The 18,153-nt window shown below is 44.8% G+C and overlaps 1 protein-coding gene across 11 annotated transcripts in view; it reads left to right on the forward strand.

The window, feature by feature from the left end:
- Positions 1–18,153, forward strand: part of LOC308328683 (calcium-activated potassium channel subunit alpha-1a) — a 223,450-nt gene that overhangs the window by 181,574 nt on the left and 23,723 nt on the right. For 4 of the 11 annotated variants that reach the window (XM_080782717.1, XM_080782719.1, XM_080782712.1 and 1 more), the window contains 4 exons: positions 4,251–4,344; positions 10,114–10,234; positions 11,773–11,997; positions 12,920–13,112. In XM_080782717.1, coding sequence (XP_080638843.1) covers positions 4,251–4,344; positions 10,114–10,234; positions 11,773–11,997; positions 12,920–13,112 — 633 coding nt within the window. Of the gene's footprint in view, positions 1–1,274; positions 1,614–4,250; positions 4,345–10,110; positions 10,235–11,772; positions 11,998–12,919; positions 13,113–18,153 lie in introns of all 11 variants that reach the window. The other 7 variants (XM_080782710.1, XM_080782714.1, XM_080782715.1 and 4 more) reach the window with 3 other exon arrangements.

Genomic DNA, 18,153 nt, shown 5'->3' on the forward strand with positions numbered 1-18,153 from the left:
TTACGTTGGTACGTAAGGAGAGATAACAGGCAATTGGTGTAGTTGTTGATCAAAAATCTAAATAGAAAAATGTTAAAAAATAGCATGCTCGCTGTGAGCTTCTTGTACGTCTGCTATTTATTTTTAAATAGCAACACAAAAAGCTAACGACACGGATGCTTATCCGGTTCTAATGGGTTCACATATTTGGTTTACTTTGGCCTCCTATGGGCTCTCCTCAACATGCAAGTTACTGTACGGTATAACTATAGGATGACCAAATGTTTTCTAAAACAAGAAAACAATGTTTATATCCAGTAATTTAAAATCAATGCTAATATATTTAAATTAATATTTGATGCTTTATTTGACATGGGGGGGATAAAGCTAATTATTATTAGTAAAAAATTAGGTTTTTTTAGGGGTTTTCCAGGGGGTCCCCAGCTAAATGAGTAAATATAGCATTACTTTTACCACTCTATCTCTATGTTATGCTTCGTGCATTTGAGCTTGTAGATCTGCTACTTGTGCTCTTTTTTAATTTGAATCCTGGAAAGGTAACCGTTTTGGACATGTGAGGTTTCCACCCGACAGAGACGATGTGAAAGCAATGAGTTTATTGGGCATGAATGTTGCATCTCTAGGCGCTAGCTGACTGTGAATCTGATTGGGTCTGACCGGCTTCAGCCAGGCAACGTCTTCTTGCTTTGTTCCAGACTGAGTAGCACAACTGAGGAGGAACACAACAGAACAGGAAAGAGAGAAAGAAAGAACTGCCAAAGACTTCTAATTAATTCATGTTTGTCATGAATGCAAAAAGCAAATGTCATTTTGAACATTGCAGTTCAAGCGCACGCCAAGTGGATAAGTGGTGTTAAATAAAAATGAAGAGTCAACATCAATTATGGACTAAATGACGCTTGCAATTCACGGCATGAATTGTTTTTTTGGGTTGTTTTTTTTTAACTAAGGAATTATACCGGATCAAAGGAGGAATGAACGAACAGCCCAGAAAGATGTGTTTTTTTTATTGAAACATATGCTTGATTCTCATGCAGTGAAGTTCATTGATTTATCTTGTCTTACTTACACTATGGCTTTACTTGTCATGCTACACAACAAAGGTTCATGCTACACAAAAAAAGGTTTTTTGTTTTCCACTAAAAACAATTCCATGCAGAATTTCATAACTTAAAGCTTTTAAATAGATACAATAATACTAATCTAAATGTGTACCTAGTTATTATTTCAATCTGGCACTAATGTCACTTGTGTTATTCTCCATTGTTCGACAGTAAAGGATGAAGTTAAACCGCCTATTCCCAAACGAACCATTAAAGTTGCCAACTGCAACTCCATCTCCTCAAACGCATTCCACCCCAACGCCGTGCATCACCCCCGCCAGCAGGACCCCCTGGCCAGGCCAGCCACAGCCGACATCCCTCTCGTTAATAACCGTAAAGGGAGTCTCCTCCCCCCCTCGGGGCCCGCGTCCGCCCCCACGCGGATCCGCCTCAGTATCTCCGGCCCCGGAGACCCGGCGAGCAGCGGCGCCTTGGCAGAGCGCCGCCTGAACCGGGCCCGCAGTCTGCCAGCGAAATACCACTACCATCCCAGTAGTGGCAGTATGCCCTGTAGGTTGCCCCCCAACCACCCCCCCCCCTCTCCCCTTAGTGGGATGCATCAGTCAGTAACCTCACCTGTCCTGTCATCCTGTGTCGTTTGTTGCTGCATGAATGGGGTTTGCCGTGCTCTCAGACGACACACTACTGCCACACTACAGCAGCTATTGTTGCTGCTTGCTTCTTGCTTTGCATGGTGTTTGCCACATGCAGGGAGGCTTGCTAATATGACTACTGCCAGTGCAGCTTCCCAAACAACAGGGTTGTTAAGAGACGAGTGAATGTAGAATAGACAGAAAAGAACAGCTTATCAGTATTTGTTTTCAAACCAGCGTTGCATGGGTTCTTCTCACGTACAGTATGCAGTGATAGACTCTTCCTCTGTTTATTAGAGACTAGGATTCTTCCGAGCTGTAAACGACACAATAAAACAGTCACTATGACAGGACATTTACATTTATTGTAGTCCTGACTAAGAACTGTTGTCTCTGCTATTGATAAATGCACGTTCAAGACAGTGAAACCACACAGCGAGGTATTAATATTTCCCAATGTGATATTTTCAAAGTACATTAGATTAGAGAATTATTTGTAAAGCGAATAGCGCTTGTTATATTAGGTATTCAGAATGCCCAATTGCATCAAGGAAATGTCAGAGAATGGCATTTTATTAGAAGGCAAAGCATATTTCTTATCTTTTATTAGCACAATTAGGTGACAGTCTGGGATGGGCGCTCAGACAATAATGAAATTCCACGTGCTTGGAGCAGTCACCGCTTGCAGTGTGCACATTGATTTGCACTAATATCTTGCTGTGTTATTGATCTCCAACCAAAGGACTAATACGGGTTTGAAGTAACAGTGAACTTGGGCTGAGTGGAGAATGGATGAGGGTGTCTGCATGTCTTTCTGAAAGCACTTGAAACAAGACAGTAGAGAAGATCAGACTGTTAGCCAGCCAGACTGCAATCTCTCTGGCCGCACCCAGGCTGCCTTCTTCTAATTCTTTATGTCTGGGGATCATTGTAAAGTTTCACTTTTTTCTTTGTTCCCTGGAACACAGCAAAGAGTACCTGACAGGAACTTCAATCAGGACCAACATTTTCTAAAGTTCTCTGTGGCACGTCGTTCTGCAGAAGAACAGTGTCGGGCAGAAAAAGAGGATAATCTTACATCAAACCGTTTAAACCCTATACTTAGTTGACCAGAGTCCCCCCAGGCTCTATACTAGGGCCCTTCAAATATTAGTTGACCGCAAAAGGCCAATCTAGACTCTTTCAATGTGTTTGACGTGTTGTGAGCTTGTAGATTGGCTACGTTCGGTGAAGGCATTCACACCGCGCCAGAATAGGGATGCCAGGATTCACGCGGTCAATTCGTTTATTCAGTTTCACGTTTCAATTTGAACAGCTATATTCTTGACCTTCCTCTACTGGCCGATGGGCGGTGTCCAACTAATTTGACCCACCGTTGGAGTGTTTGTTTGTGTGTGTGTGTGTGTGTGTGTGTGTGTGTGTGTGTGTGTGTGTGTGTGTGTGTGTGTGTGTGTGTGTGTCAGGGACACGAGTGCTGTTTTGTCGCGGGTGGTGTTCTTTCTCACGGCATGGGGCTCCATGTGTAGAAGAGCCCTTAGACTGCAGTGGTTACAGCTGGAGTGAAGGTGGTGGGGAATCAGCCATTGACTCATCCATCCCAAAACAAAAACAATCTAGGGGTGCAACATTTAATCGAACTGATCGAGCTAATCGATTTTAAAAAGAAATGTAATTAAGCTGGAACTTATTTTGGCCATGGCATTAAGGTGTTAAAAAAAATCTGATTCGTTTTTCAACTGAAATTAATCGATAGTTGCATCCCTAAAACAAACAAACAAACAAACAAACCCACTCAGATCCATCTTTCACTGCCTGTTTATTTTCTTTTATCATTTCATCTCACTGTCACTGCTCTCCTCCTCTGCCTATACGTCCTACTGACAATGACAGTCCCGTCCCGTAAACCCTGGAGGTTTGGACACAGGTGTGGTCACTCTGATGTGCACTGTGAGGGCTCCAACACTGTACTGTAAGAATAAAAAAGTCTGCAAAGTACGATTGTCTTTGATCCGGCAAGAGTCTTTCGGCTGTTTGTTCAGCCTCTTTTGCTACTCGAGATACTGTACTGTACCTGTACTGTACTATAATGTATTTTACTGTACTTTACTGTACTGTATGTGCTGGACGGATCCAGCACTGTACCACCCTCACCCCCCCCCCCCCCCCCCCACACACACACACACACACTTAAAATATATATAAAAAATAACTTTGGGATGTGAGCCTTTGACGACGCATTCGGATCGTAATTGGTTTTCTCCTCCGTGGTTCTCTGCTGCCTTTAGCTGATTTACCTTTGTCTCCTACTAACGCTTTCTCTTTTTATTTATTTTATTTTTTTGGAGGTCTTCTCTCAAACTGACAAAGTATTCATTTTATTGTTTATTATTATTATTATTATTATTATTTAAATTACTATATTTTTGTAAATTTTCAATGATTGATTGAGTGTTGGCTTTCTTACATATATATTTTTATATGTCAGCCAACCCAGCACGCATTTCTCCCCCAACCATCTGTCCGCATCTCTGACATCCTGTGCATGTGTTCGCAGTCGAAGACGAGCACCCGTCAACTCTCTCGCCCAAAAAAAAGCAACGCAACGGAGGGATGCGGAACTCACCCAACTGCTCGCCCAAACTGATGAGGTAAGACACACTGATTCTCTACTCCTATAGCTGACGTTCAAACGCACTGTGAGTGAGAGTCAGACAGACACAGGGGGATATGTGTGCGCGGCGCGCGCAGCGCGCGTGTGTGTGTGTTTGTGTGTGTGTGCTTGTGCTTGTGCGTTTGCGTGTGTTCAGAGATGGATGTTGCCAGTGGTTGGGGATGCTTGAGTGGGTGATGGGGAAGAATTGGTAGGGGGGCAAATTAAGGGAAGAGGAGGGAGGTATAGACTGTGTGTTTGTGCGTGCGTGCGTGCGTGCTCAAGAGAGAGAGAGGGGGAGAGAGAGCAGTGCTCGGCTGTTGGGGATGGCATGCTGTCAGCGGTTAATGACAACGGCGAAATCATATTTCTGTCATGAAAAGAGGGCTGTGAGGGAGCCGCTTGAAAACTCCTCTGGCTTTTAAAGTCCCAGCTGTCATCGTCCCCCACCCTCCTATACCCCCCCCCCCCCCACACACACACACACCTCCCTATACCACCACCCCCCCTCCTCCGGTCAGGTCCACATGTACTCCTTAACCCATTTTGGACTGAGGTCGATTAAAAAAAGGCTTCTAAAAACATTTTTCTGAAAAACCCATGTTTCTATGTCGGTGGTGCTCAACCTTTTTCATGTCAAGGACCCCCAGAATTATCTTTATTGGGCCACGGACCCCCATCTCAAAATATGTAGTTCCAGGGACCCCCCCAGAAGCCAATATTTTAGAAGGCCTACAAGCTCGTAGCGCGCCACTCGGTGGCGCGCTATGAGCTTGTCGATCTGCTATTTTTCAATAGCTAAAGTATAACATAATGCTTGAAACACCAACAGGGGTTCCCGCCCAAAATGAGTTAAACAATGCTGGCACTAATGACACCCGCGCAGCCAATGAGAAGGTCCCTGCGTGGGTTACTTCTGCCCCGGGGCTACTCTTTCTGTTGTGGGTAGACTGGAAGCCCCCCCTGTGTGTTAGAGTAGCGTTTCTGCTACTTCCTTCCAGGCCCCCACCACGTATCATCACCATCAAATATGAATCCAGATATTTACCTTTCCTTTTATCCTGTCCTGTGAAATGAAATTGCGGTTAATTGATTTTGAAAGATAAAAGGGCTAGGCGTTCTTGTCTGTCTGTGCCAGCGAGGTAGCACGTATAGCGGGCCAACTCTGTGCCGGATGATGCCGGAAGGATGAAGCCTGATTTGTATGTGTTGTGAGCTTGTAGATCGGCTTTTTAAAAAAAGGAAAAAAAATGTTTATACATTCACAGCTTTTGTTAGTTTAGCTTTAACATTTAACTTTCAGAATGCAAGGTTGTGTGCGTGTGTGGGTGTGTGTGCATTTATAACTCAGCCTTTAGCAGGTTAGCATGGTGTATTTTTGTAATGTTTACTTTCCTTACATAGTTGTTGACTTGGACACTGCATGGTCAGAGTTAAAACTACACTCGTGATGTTACTGTGAAGCTCGGCCTTGGGGCAGGTCTTCAGCTGCACTCCTGCTGCTGAAGCCTGCCTTGTGTTGTGTGTATCCACAGTGGCTATATTATTGGCTATGTGTTTCTGCGTATGTTGCCTGTGTGTTTCTGTGTGTGTTGCCTGTGTGTTTCTGTGTGTGTTGCCTGTGTGTCGCCTGTGTGTTTCTGTGTGTGTTGCCTGTGTATTGCCTGTGTGTTTCTGCGTGTATTTGTCCAGCCTCGCTTGGTCTGACTTCCCAGCCCCCTCAGTTCTCCAGAAAACAAGCAATTTAATAAGCCTTCACACTTGCCAAACCATTAGCCCAACACAGAGCCGTAGCCTTTGGTAGAGTTTTCAACAGAGCAACGTTTGAGATGCCCTTCGCTCAGAGGGAAATAACGCTCTTATAAAAAAAATATATAATAAAAACCAAGACAGTGGCACATTTCCAAATGCTTGTTTTTTAGAAGAGTGTTTAGTTTTTAGTTTTTCTTTTTTCTTTTTTTTGCTTAACTTAAAGCTCCAAACCTTTTCTTCTCTCTCCTTCGCCTAAGAGATGGTCCCCCCTCCCCGTTTGCCGTGTAATATATGCATCTCCGCTTTGATCTGGCGGTGATAATAATTCTTGGGAGTTATTTACTCGGGTTTTGAAAATGCCTTCAAAGCGGTGTCAAAGTTTTCTCTGCTTTAGGGGTGCTTCTGTATTCTGCTGGCTCTTGGGTACTGGCATGACAGGTCCTCTGTTGTAGGTGCAGGCTTTTTTCAAGTCCTAGCCCTCAGCAAAACATCAAATTATCCATCACAGTCCACCCCCAACCCCCCCCTTTTCACAGCTGCCCCGTCAACATATAACACCATATATATTAAACAGTTCTTGCTCTACAAGGTGGATTTTATGCACAATGAAAAGTGATTGTTTGAGGTAGCCTTAGGGATACTTTATTCTACAAGCAAGCGGGGGGAGCGAACGAGCGGCGAGAGAGAGCTATATAGCGAGTGAGCGCGAGCGCACACACCATATCAAGTACAGTTTTTACAGGACTTGCAGCCTGCAGGCCTTTGTAAATAAATAATGATCAACAGATTGGCTGTGGGTTTTTGAAAAGCATGCCTTTGTCAGTTTGCATGATGGGGGAAATTTTCAAAGCGAGAGGCTTGCCTTCATGGCCTGGCAGAGAGGGATTGTGGGAGCACGCCCATCCCCAGCCTGCGACTCCACAGCAATCCACTGGAATAACTCAACTCTGTTTGAAATATACACTGTGAGGGAGGGAGGGGAGAAGAGAGAGCGAGTTAGATATGCTTTAAGGGAAATATTCGCCCTACATATATAAGTCAACGTCTAACACAGTAGTGCGCCTATCACAGTGGGAATAGTATTTGCTTCATAATAAATGGCTGCAAATGAATTTGCTTCAGCGATTGTGAATTCTGGACTACACTATTTAATTCACACAAAAAATAAAATAATAATAATAATAATAATAAAAATAAAAAGCTTAGGTGAAGATACATTGTTTTATATGAAATAAATCTGCCTTTGTGTCAGTATATTTTGTTAATTTATTTGATATCGAATCCAAGCAGGTGTTATTAGTAATCACCACTGTGGTATGTGCAGGTATATTATATATGACCTCACATTGTCTTGGCTGAGTAGCAGAGCCAGACGTGTTGTTCAGAGAACACGGCGTTAACATTCCTCTGCATGGGAATTACTACCATTCTCCTTCTCACTGACCCCCCCCCCCCCCCCTTCGATGGGTCGCAAGATACACCAGACACATCTGACCCCGCGGGACAGTCGGGGGTGCCATCCAATCCGTGACCGCGAGTATAGTCCCCCGGGGTGTGACACGACACAGCGCAGCTCAGTGGTACAAAATGTCAAACCCCGGTTCAGCAGCCTCGTGGTAGTGGTTCTCTACCCGGGGCGGGGCAGGGAGGAGAAAGGGGGCGGATGGGGAGTGGAGGGTTGGAGCTAGCAGTCAGAGCCCCGTGACAGACAGGCTGCCACTCACACCACTGACAGCCGTGTGAAAGATAGCTGTCTTGGCAGATAGAGGTGGATCGGCAGCCTGCCTGCACGGCACGCGCCAGTCAGCCCCCGTGTGGAATGGGAGCGGAGCGGAGCACATTGAAGTGACAGGGGTGCTGGTGGTGGTGGTGGTGGGGCTGGGGGGGAGTCCTGGAGTGATTGGTGCAACACACAGATCTGGATGAAAGATTCAGGCGAAGTTGTTAAAAAATAAATACTAAATGCTGTCAGTTTTATTATCACCTGCACTGAGTGATTTAATCTCCATACTGTACAGCTAGATTGGGAAAGAGAGAGGCGGAGAAAGATGGAGGAGAGAGAGAGTGGCTAATTGACAGTATTTTGGCTTTTTCTTTTTTAATTTTCCTGAGATGGCATGCAACCCAAATGCAGGCTGAAGGAAAGGGGAAACATCAAAGCGTTGTCAGGGAGTGATGGTGGGGAGAGAGAGAGAGAGAGTCAGAGAGATGCATGTCAGATTCTCAAGATGCCTTTTTCCTATATTACTCGAATGTCTACGTTTCTGTGATTTATCTTGTTTAGAAATGTGTTGAGCTAATGCAAATTGAACAAACTATATCATTTTGATTAAAATGTGGTGCAGATATTTTTTGTCTTTTTCTTTGTCACTACTGGGGAATTAATCATAATGCTGAAGGGTGGGTGGGCGGTATATCTTTCCTTTTTTCCTGGGTTGTCTCCGGAACAATTCCGAGATCATGTCTTGTAGAATGAGAGCAAACAACAAGGAACGGCAGTATTCCACGAAGTGGCAAGAAAGCCTTTTATGGTCAATGTTACACGTAATAGAATGCAGCATGCCCCGCTGCAGCGGATTAGCCGGCACTGTTGAAACATTCATGGCCATCAGTTGGAGGGGGGAACAAAATGTGATTGGGCAAAATTCCTGAAATATTTAAAGTGCAGGCCTGTCAGACCTTTTACTGTTTGCGCAGCATGGCGCCGGGAGGTGCAGAGCGAGGGTAAAGAGCTGGTAATTGGACCTGTGTTGTCGTGCCTCTCAGTCAGTAGCACTCAGGCCGCGCTCGGTGGCTTTGTCGCACCGCCTGGCTAGCATCACGCATGCCTCAGCTCCCCTGTGACCTAGCTACAGCGGTGAGTTGGGACATCCTCGTGAGACGGAGCAAAGAGAATGGATGAGATGCATGGGCTGAATCGGTATGGATCAGTGGTGGACAAAGTGCAGTACTCAAACACCCCCCCCCAGACACTCCTGGTCAAATATTTCTGTGTGGAAGTTGCTTTGTCAGTATTTGTGCTTGTGTTAAAATATGTAAGGGTTCAAAGGTACGAATGACGTACATTTTCTTTTTAATATGACTATGGCTTTGCTGTATTAAAATCCCAATAAAAGCAAAGATTTGACAGAAAATACCAAGATTTATAAGCTCAAAACTGCAACATGCTTGTAGATCTGCAATTTTCACTACCGGTATGCTATTTGATATAGGCCGGGCTTAGGTGGTTCATTCATAAATCACAATAATTGTTTTCCCTTTTGAAATGTAGTGAAAAGTACAATATTTGTCTTTGAAATGTATTGGAGTGAAAGTGAAGAATCCTAAAAAGTACAGAGCGTACAGAAAGCTCAGTTCAATTGAAAGGGAACAGATTGACGAGCTCAAAACGTGTCCGCTACTTTTGATGGTTTTGTGTGACGCTTTGATTGATTGATTGATTGAATACTTTATTGGCAGAAATGTAATCAGTCAAACAGAAATATAGTCTAGTCAGTACAGGGTACAGTCAAACATAAATGTAATCAGTACAGTCAAACATAAATGTAATCAGTACAGGGTACAGTCAAACATAAATGTAATCAGTACAGGGTACAGTCAAACACATGGCCAAAGGGACCACCGGAAAAAAAAAATCGCTGTAGTATGATCAAGTAGGGTGTTCATTTATGAAAAAGCATAAAAAGTTGGAGATGGAGATTGTTTGGATGGTTTTCGGTCCACGGGGTACTCATAAAATGTACGTACTGTAAGTGTAGTACTCAAACAAACATGCTTTGTTACTGTGTCCACCACTGGTAAGGATGATTGTACTGTACTGTACCTATAATAGTATTGTTATTATGTACTGTATCTGTGGAGGAAGTAAGAAATGATTAAGGTGTAAAATGAACACAGGGCATTGATCGGATCTGAGACCCTATAGTGCCACCACCTCTCACAACACGTGTGAACGAGATATACACGCTTTCAAATCGGGCCTTAACAGCTATTGTTGCTTCTCCCCCTTCAGCAGACACGACCCCCTGCTGATTCCCAACGATCAAATGGAGAACATGGACATGAACGTGAAAAAGTACGACTCCACGGGGATGTTCCACTGGTGCCCGTCAAAAGAGATCGAAAAGGTCATCCTGGTGAGTGAACGGCCGAGGTTTCGAAAACCGCCGAGTTCATCTGTTTTCGGTGCTTCGCTCAGTAAGCCGAGAATCAATCACCAATGGTAGAAATGACCTTGTTAAGAATGCTAAAGGAACAAACGTTTCCCTCCCATGATGTGGTAATGCAGCGCACATACTAATGAGTATTGACATTTCTTCTCACTGCCTCTCTGTTGTAACATGGAAGGTGAGTTGAACCAACGTTTTCTATGTATGCGTACACCAAGCTCACCGGTGGGTAATGTAAATAAGACTATAGGTATGGCTTTGTGCAGAGGCGGACTGGGTATAGGAGAGATTTTAGGTGAGCGCATCCTCCTAGGCATTTTGTGTGTGTGTGGGCATGCCTGTCGGCGTTGTTGTTGCTGTCTACTTTGTGATCATCCTCGCTCTCATGAAGAAACGAGATGCACACAAGTAGCACAACCACAATTAGCCTGGTCTTTCAGGGAAAGAGCTTTTTTTTCCTACCCCCCCCCCCCCCCACCTCCCCCCCCCCCCCCCCACACCCACACTGTCTGACCCAGACAGTTGGATTATGAAAGCACTGAAGCAAGACCGCTGCAATATTCTCTGATAACATGCTCTTTACACACAAGCTCTTGTGTGTAAATTCCTGTCTCGATGTATGACATTTTAGAGACATGCCTCGGTGCCTAAAATCTCTCGAGCTATATTTGTTTTGTTTTTTGGGAAGGAGGAGGGGGGGGTTCTTTTAGCACATGTTGCTCTCCCTTTTTAAGGGTTGTGTGCAGTGTTTTGGAACCAAGATATTTTGTTTTTATTCCTAGAAGTTTAATATATTTTGTGTTGATTTCCCGCTTACTCTGACTACCTGTAAACAGAATTATAGAATATGTTGGTTCAGTGGTTCCCAAACAATGTTTTTTTGGGGGCAGACTACCATTTTTGTTGCAGGTAAAACAGTAAATAGTAAATAGAAAACATCCACTTTTTTAACATTTCCAATGAATGATTATAAATAAGACATTATGCATTTGGTAGGGTAAGTGATTTTCTTTGGTTACAAGTGTTAAGTGTTAATGATCACTACCAGAATAGAGTGCTTTAACATTTTGTTTTAACCAAACAATATTGATTACCCTGCCTTTAAAAACCTTAGTGAAAATAGTCGATCTACAAGAAAACAACGCATCGACGTATTGTAGATTGCCTATTTTCAAAATCAAATTTATATAGGGCTCTAGTGATTCATTCATGATATCTTTTTGTTATGTCATGTGGAGGCACCAGATCTCTCTATTGGGTCTGGAGCTAAAACGTTTGGGAACCCCTGTGTTAGTTAATATGCATATAGATTTTTTTTTTACCATTCACTCATCTCTCTTTTCATCCGCATGTATCACTTTTTACTTTCCTCTGGGTCCACCGTCTATCACCCTGTTCCACGTCTCCCTATCTCTCTCTCCCCCTCTCTTTCTGACACTTGTCTTCTTCTCTCCCCTCCCCTCCTTGTGTCTGTCTCTCTCTACTCTCTCTCGTCTCCTTCTTAGACCCGGAGTGAGGCCTCCATGACGGTGCTGAGCGGCCATGTAGTGGTCTGTATATTTGGGGATGTCACGTCCGCTTTGGTGGGGCTGCGAAACTTGGTTATGCCTTTAAGAGCCAGCAATTTCCATTACCACGAACTGAAACCTATCGTGTTTGTGGGCTCGCTGGAGTATCTGAAGAGAGAGTGGGAGACCTTACACAACTTCCCTAAGGTCTCCATCTTGCCTGTGAGTACACTGGGTTTCATTTCAACATGTGAAAACAAGCTTGCACAGGGTAGGAGCAGGGCAGACGATATATTCATGTATTGACTAACAGTCATCTTCTTGAAGAAGACCGTCGTCTTCAAGAAGATGACACATAAAGCTTAGACTGGGAGCCATTGAAGCCACAATGTGCTTTATGACTTTATTTTTGAATATACTGGTTTCATTGCCATGGTCACAGCCAGCCAGCCAACCAACCAGCAAAGCAAATTAATACTTTGGGGACAAATTTATCTCACGTGATCATTGCACGGGCGTTTTTAGTGCACATTGCACGTGGCAATTCTGAGAGGGAAGTGACTTGTCGCTTTGATCTGATCACAAATTACTCAATTGAGTGATCGCTCAGTGAGCTGCTCACTTGCTCCCATATCTCACATGGAGCTGGGGACCAATTGTATCTTAAGTGCAGTTGTTGAAGGAAGATCTGTACTACTAGCCACCCTCCCATCACAGATGGCGTGGGCACGGCTTGCCTTAGAGCTTGTTGGGCTGGCTTGACTGACGATCAGAGGAGAAGCCCCCCCACCCCTCAAACGGTAGCCCACAGCACAGGCTAGCCTTTAAGACGAGTCCACGTCTGCAATTCCCCAACGCCCGGTTAGATCAGCGAAATGTCACCGCCTTGAAAATGAGAATACTTGTTAACTAATTTCCCAACGCTCCACTCCGCTCACTCTGACTTAAATTTGTTTTTCTCTCTCCCCATGTCTGTCTCTTGTCTTCTCCACATTTTTGCATTCTTGCCCCCCCCCCCCCCGCTTCCCTCTCTCTCTCTCTCTCTCCCCCCCCCCGCTTCCCTCTCTCTCTCTCTCTCTCTCTCTCTCTCTCTCTCTCTCTCTCTCTCTCTCTCTCTCCCTCTCTTTTCCTCTCCACCCTGAAGGGCACGCCATTAAGTCGGGCAGATTTAAGGGCTGTCAACATCAACCTCTGCGACATGTGCGTTATACTCTCTGCCAATCAGAACAATATCGATGACGTCTCGCTGCAAGATAAGGAGTGCATCTTGGCGTCATTGAACATCAAATCTATGCAGTTTGATGACAGCATCGGGGTCTTACAGGCTAATTCCCAAGGTAAGGAGGGCCCCTATTAGACTGACTTCCCCAAGTGCACCGCTGCCCAAAGGGGACAGGCGGTGGTGACAGGTGACAGGGAGCAACGGGTACGGTAGCAGGCGCTCCCGAGATTGGGTGGAAAAGAGAAAACGAGAGGAAAGCATTAGAAGGCGAGGAGAGTGAGAGAAGAATGAGAGGGAGCGAGGAGTAGGCATGGATGTCAGGCAGCATGCAGAGACATTTATCCTGAGAACTAAAACTCTTGATTTTTGATTGATTGATTGAATACTTTTTATTTATTACTTTATTAGCAGTTTGCAAAAGGTGCAGCGGTGCAATTAGGGTAACAAAGGCCTGAGGGCTTGTTTCCATTGTGGTCCGACATACAACACTATACAGGATATCATCAATAAGGAGCAAGAGACTATTCATATTTGCGGGTTGGGATTTCATTATCTTAACAGCAAAATGGCCGCCATGTGAATATTGTGAGTAAAAAGTATAATTTAATCTAGGTCCAGTTGAAAATCGGTGCTCTTTTCTGGCGGTTTCGAAGGAGGGTAGAGAGTCGATATGTTGATAGCTGGTGGTTTTCATCGTGGGTGGGCCCAAGGACCGCCTAGACGGTCCAAATGAACCGTTACGGGTCTTTAACTCTGAGAGGTCCATTGTGGTAAATTTGGTTCATTTAACACACAGTACTGCTTCCTTACAGTGTATTCCCAGAAGTCATTCTCAACTTCTATAATTGCATCTACTGTAAACTCCTCTATGAGCTTGTGTCCGGTGGCGGTGGTGAACTAATTGTGGTGTAACTGAAACAAAACTCCAACACCAAGCGGGTGTCGTTGTCGCGTTGATTGCTTCACCATCAAGGGGCCCCTGCATGCCCGATGAATCGAGCGCTCGGAACGAAGCCCATAATTCACTGATTGTTTCCCGTCTTGTCCGTGGTAATTACGCAGCGCTGAAAACCCCTCCTTGATAATGCTTTTTAATGATGTAATCAACGTCGACTGGCTGCGCCCATTTGATGTCTCGCTCGGCGTGATCCGGCGTGTTTGGCACACGAGGATGGCAGAGGAACAGACTGTGGATGTTTGCAGACAAACACACGGTGCCTGGCGTCCCATCAGGCCTCATCATCATTAAGCAGCCAGTACAAATCACCAGGCAGGCCGAATTCAGCTGCTCCTCATTAGTCACGACAACAACACAGTCACACACACACACATGCACACACGTGCGCGTACACGTTACACAGGTGTTGCACAAGTGACAAACACGCAGACATGCTCAGGTTTTAGCGTCGTTGGAGCATTAATCTGCAGGACTTGGGGCACTGTTTAATGCGGGGCACAACGACTGTGTTGCTATAATACAAATGAAAGACCAAGGTCTGAGAGGCCAGCGTTTCTTTCTCCACGACATGTTTTAGAACAGTGGTCCTCAAAGTGGGGTGTAGGGACCCCCGTAACCCGATATCGGCTATCTGAAAATAGTTACGAAAAGTACGACTCCACGCGCTGTGAGTTTATATATCTCCTATAAAAACAATTATAGGCCTAATCTACTGTTATGGGGCTCTCTCCCTGGAACAAAATCCTTTCAGATAGGGGGTCCGCGGGCCGCGGTCCTATTACTGATCTATTTGAGGGTTCCATGAGAGCTTGACATGACAAAGTTAGCGGGGCGAGCGGCGACGCCATAGCATTAGTTAGTTCCTGGGCTGGGGTTGAGTGATGATGCGCTGTGCATACAGCGGTGCCACCGGGGGACAATAAGGAGGGGGAGATCTGTGAGCCTCTGTCGCTCGGAGGAGCCGTGGCTCAGCGGAGGAATCCTCCTATCTCCATATTCAAACTTTTTAACTACCCTACTTGATCATACCAACTACAGTACATCGTCACACGGAAGCATCAAACAAGCTCGCAGATCTTCTACCTTTGGACGCTTTCGAATTTGAATCCTGAAAATGTAACAATTATCCTGAAACATACCTTTTATTTTAAAAAATCCCATAAATACATAAGAACACATATATTATACCTCATCGTATGACAGTGTCATGTGTGAACAGAGCTGAAATACAAGTTCACAATGCCATAGTATATCGGATAATATGCAGCCATGTTTGAAAAGTAAACGTATAATGATGACGTCATGGTCAACATTGTGATTCCAGGCTGAAAGTGTTTAAGTCCGTCTGTGGACCAACCAACGAATAGGTATTGACAAGAGCTTGTGACTAAATATTAACTCCGTTGGAACACATGGTGACTTTTCTTCTCCATTTCCTGAACATTTTAAGAGTTTTGGACATACAAGGTTTCCCCCCCGCCAGCCACTATATCCTCTCTGTGCCTGGATGGATGGAACCTATTGTTATTGTGATTGGGTCTTACATCAACCGCCCATTCCAGTGATAAATATTTCACTTTAAAACACACACACGCGCGCGCACACACGCACACACTTGCCGCCGTACTGTATCATAGGTATTGCTATGGGGATTCCCTCCTCCCTGCCATGCTCTCATTCACATGATGCCTGCCGTGGAATTTAAAACAAGGAGGTGCAAATGAATAAGTAAACATGGAGGCTTCCTGGGGGACAGATTCTCACAGCTGCTCCAGCGTGTAGTCAGCCCACAGAGCAGAGCTGCATGGGTTGGGCCGTGCCCGCCCGGGGGGGCTACAGGGTAACCCAGATCTCACATGTCTACCATACAATAGTCTTGACATAGACCTCGTTTCACGCTACAGAACCAATGGAAGGTGTTGGGGAAGTTACTTCTCCAAATATCTGCGTTGTGTTTGTCGAGTGTGTTGTCGTCATCATCACCGGCGAATCTGGAGAACCAACCCGACCGATGTGTTTCATACGCGGTGTGCGTAGTGCGTACAGGAAGTGTTGTCAAGCCGGTCGGATCGGCGGTTGTCGATGAATCGCCATATCGCCATTATGTACCAACCTCCCCTCCTGGCGGGTTCGATTATCTTTCACCCACATAGAAATGTTCGTCGACTACCTTTTTTCACTGACGAAAACTAAATGGAAACTACATTCAAACTAAGCTATGATGACTACTAGTAAGACAAAAATATATTGACAATATCGTCTACAAATAAAAACTACACTAAAATGTTAGGAAGGGACTAGTGATCCAGTATCGGTATAGTAAAAGACAAGAAAAGTCATTTTACACTTGGTTGCAGGTGGAAAATAGTAGATCTACAAGTATAAAATCAGCCATTACGACGGCGTCAAGGCCCGCCAAAACACATTTTAGTCGACTAAATCAACTGTTGGTTCAGTCGACTAAAATCTTATGATATTTAGTCAACTAAAACTAGATTAACTAACACTAAAACATTCCAGGTGACTAAAATGTGACTAAAACCAACATCAAAATTAGTGCTGTCAAGGCTTGGCTCGGCCGAGCGGTCCAGGCACCTAGGCTGGTAATCCAGCCTGACAGCGTGTCGCGGGTTCGAGTCCCGAGCCCGACGACCCTTGCTGCGTTTGTCCCCCCCTCCCCCTTTCCTGTCAAACCACTGTTAATCTATCAATAAAGGCAAAAAGCCTTTATTGATAGATTATTCGCTGTGATGATGGTGTCAATGCTGTCAAAAATCAGCACTGAGGACTCGAGAGTACCTGGGTTACCTGTGTGAACTTTAGCTCTTGCAGTGCTCTGCTTCTCCAAGAGCTGCAGACAGTCCCCTCCGTGTGGAGGAGCTCGCCAACCTTACCGTGGAACTCCTGAGCTGCTTGTTGTACAGTAGTACTGTACAACAGTACTGTAATGGTACCGTAACTGCTTTTGAAAGCAGCACAACAGCAGTTTTCGTTTCGTACACCTGTTTTTCCCCCAGAATGCAGCAGTCATATCTGCCACTGTGTGCTACTGTACCAACCATAGGCATCTTGTTTACTGTGATACATTAGGAGAATCGCTTTAGAGGCAAAATATCCCAAAACCTGGCTGTCACTCCCCAGTGGGGTGTATGCGTCATCCTTTATGGACATCGAAACAAAATGATGTTTGCATTGGGAGAGAGAGCCTTGCGCTCCCCTGTTGTTGACTCAAAGAGTGTCAAAGCTGCTGGGCGATTCCCGAGTTTCAATAATTGCCACAACAAGACTTGCAGTAAGATGATCTCTGCTTGGGGGTGTGTGTGTGTGTGTGTGTGTGTGTGTGTGTGTGTGTGTGTGTGCACGCTCGCATTCTGTTGTAAAGGGCGAAGGAATGTCTTTTGTACTGTAAACGGCCCGTCAAGTTTCTTGGCAGGAAATCGCAGCCCCCTCCAACACACACACACACACACACACACACTCTCTCACACACACAGAATGTGCAATCCTTGTAAAACTTTGTGACCTGAATATATTCCCTGCATTATGTCTCCTCGCCCCACAAGAAGTATAAGCTCACGTTTTCTTTTTTCTTTTTTTTTGCTGTAGTCAGCACTAAATGATGGATGTCAAAACACGGTTGATGCATTATGCATACGGCATTACTGATTTAAGGTGTTTACTTGTCACTTTGAGGAAATGCAAAAATTGTGAAGTCATGTGAATTCATACCCCTTGTCACTTGCGCTTGTATTTCATGGATTCCCGAACCCGGCGCTATTTTCCGATAAAAGGTTTTCAGGATTCACTCCGGCGGGTTTTTATGGTAACAAAATGAACAACATTTAAAATTTATATCTGCCCGTCGACGGAAGGCTGCAAATGCTAAATATGTCTCGGCTCACCCTTAAAAGCACAATATCCATACTGTTTTTTTTTTTTTAAGACAGGTCCCCTTTTTTCTGTCAATCTGCTGTGTTTGAATGACGTGGAGAGAATAATGCATCAAGCACTAACTGTGAGTGAGGCCACATGCACTGTGTGTGTAAAATGGCACTGACGTACAGGTACACTAACAGGTCACATTCTGCCACTTATGATATACCAGTGGAGATTGAAGGCACTTTGGGTTTTTTCAGGTGGTTTTGTGCGCGCGTGTGTGTGTGTGTGTGTGTGTGTGTGTGTGTGTGTATGTGCGCGT

The sequence above is a fragment of the Protomyctophum bolini genome (assembly GCF_963924005.1).
Source record: "Protomyctophum bolini genome assembly, chromosome: 14".
Classification (NCBI taxonomy): Eukaryota; Metazoa; Chordata; class Actinopteri; order Myctophiformes; family Myctophidae; genus Protomyctophum; species Protomyctophum bolini.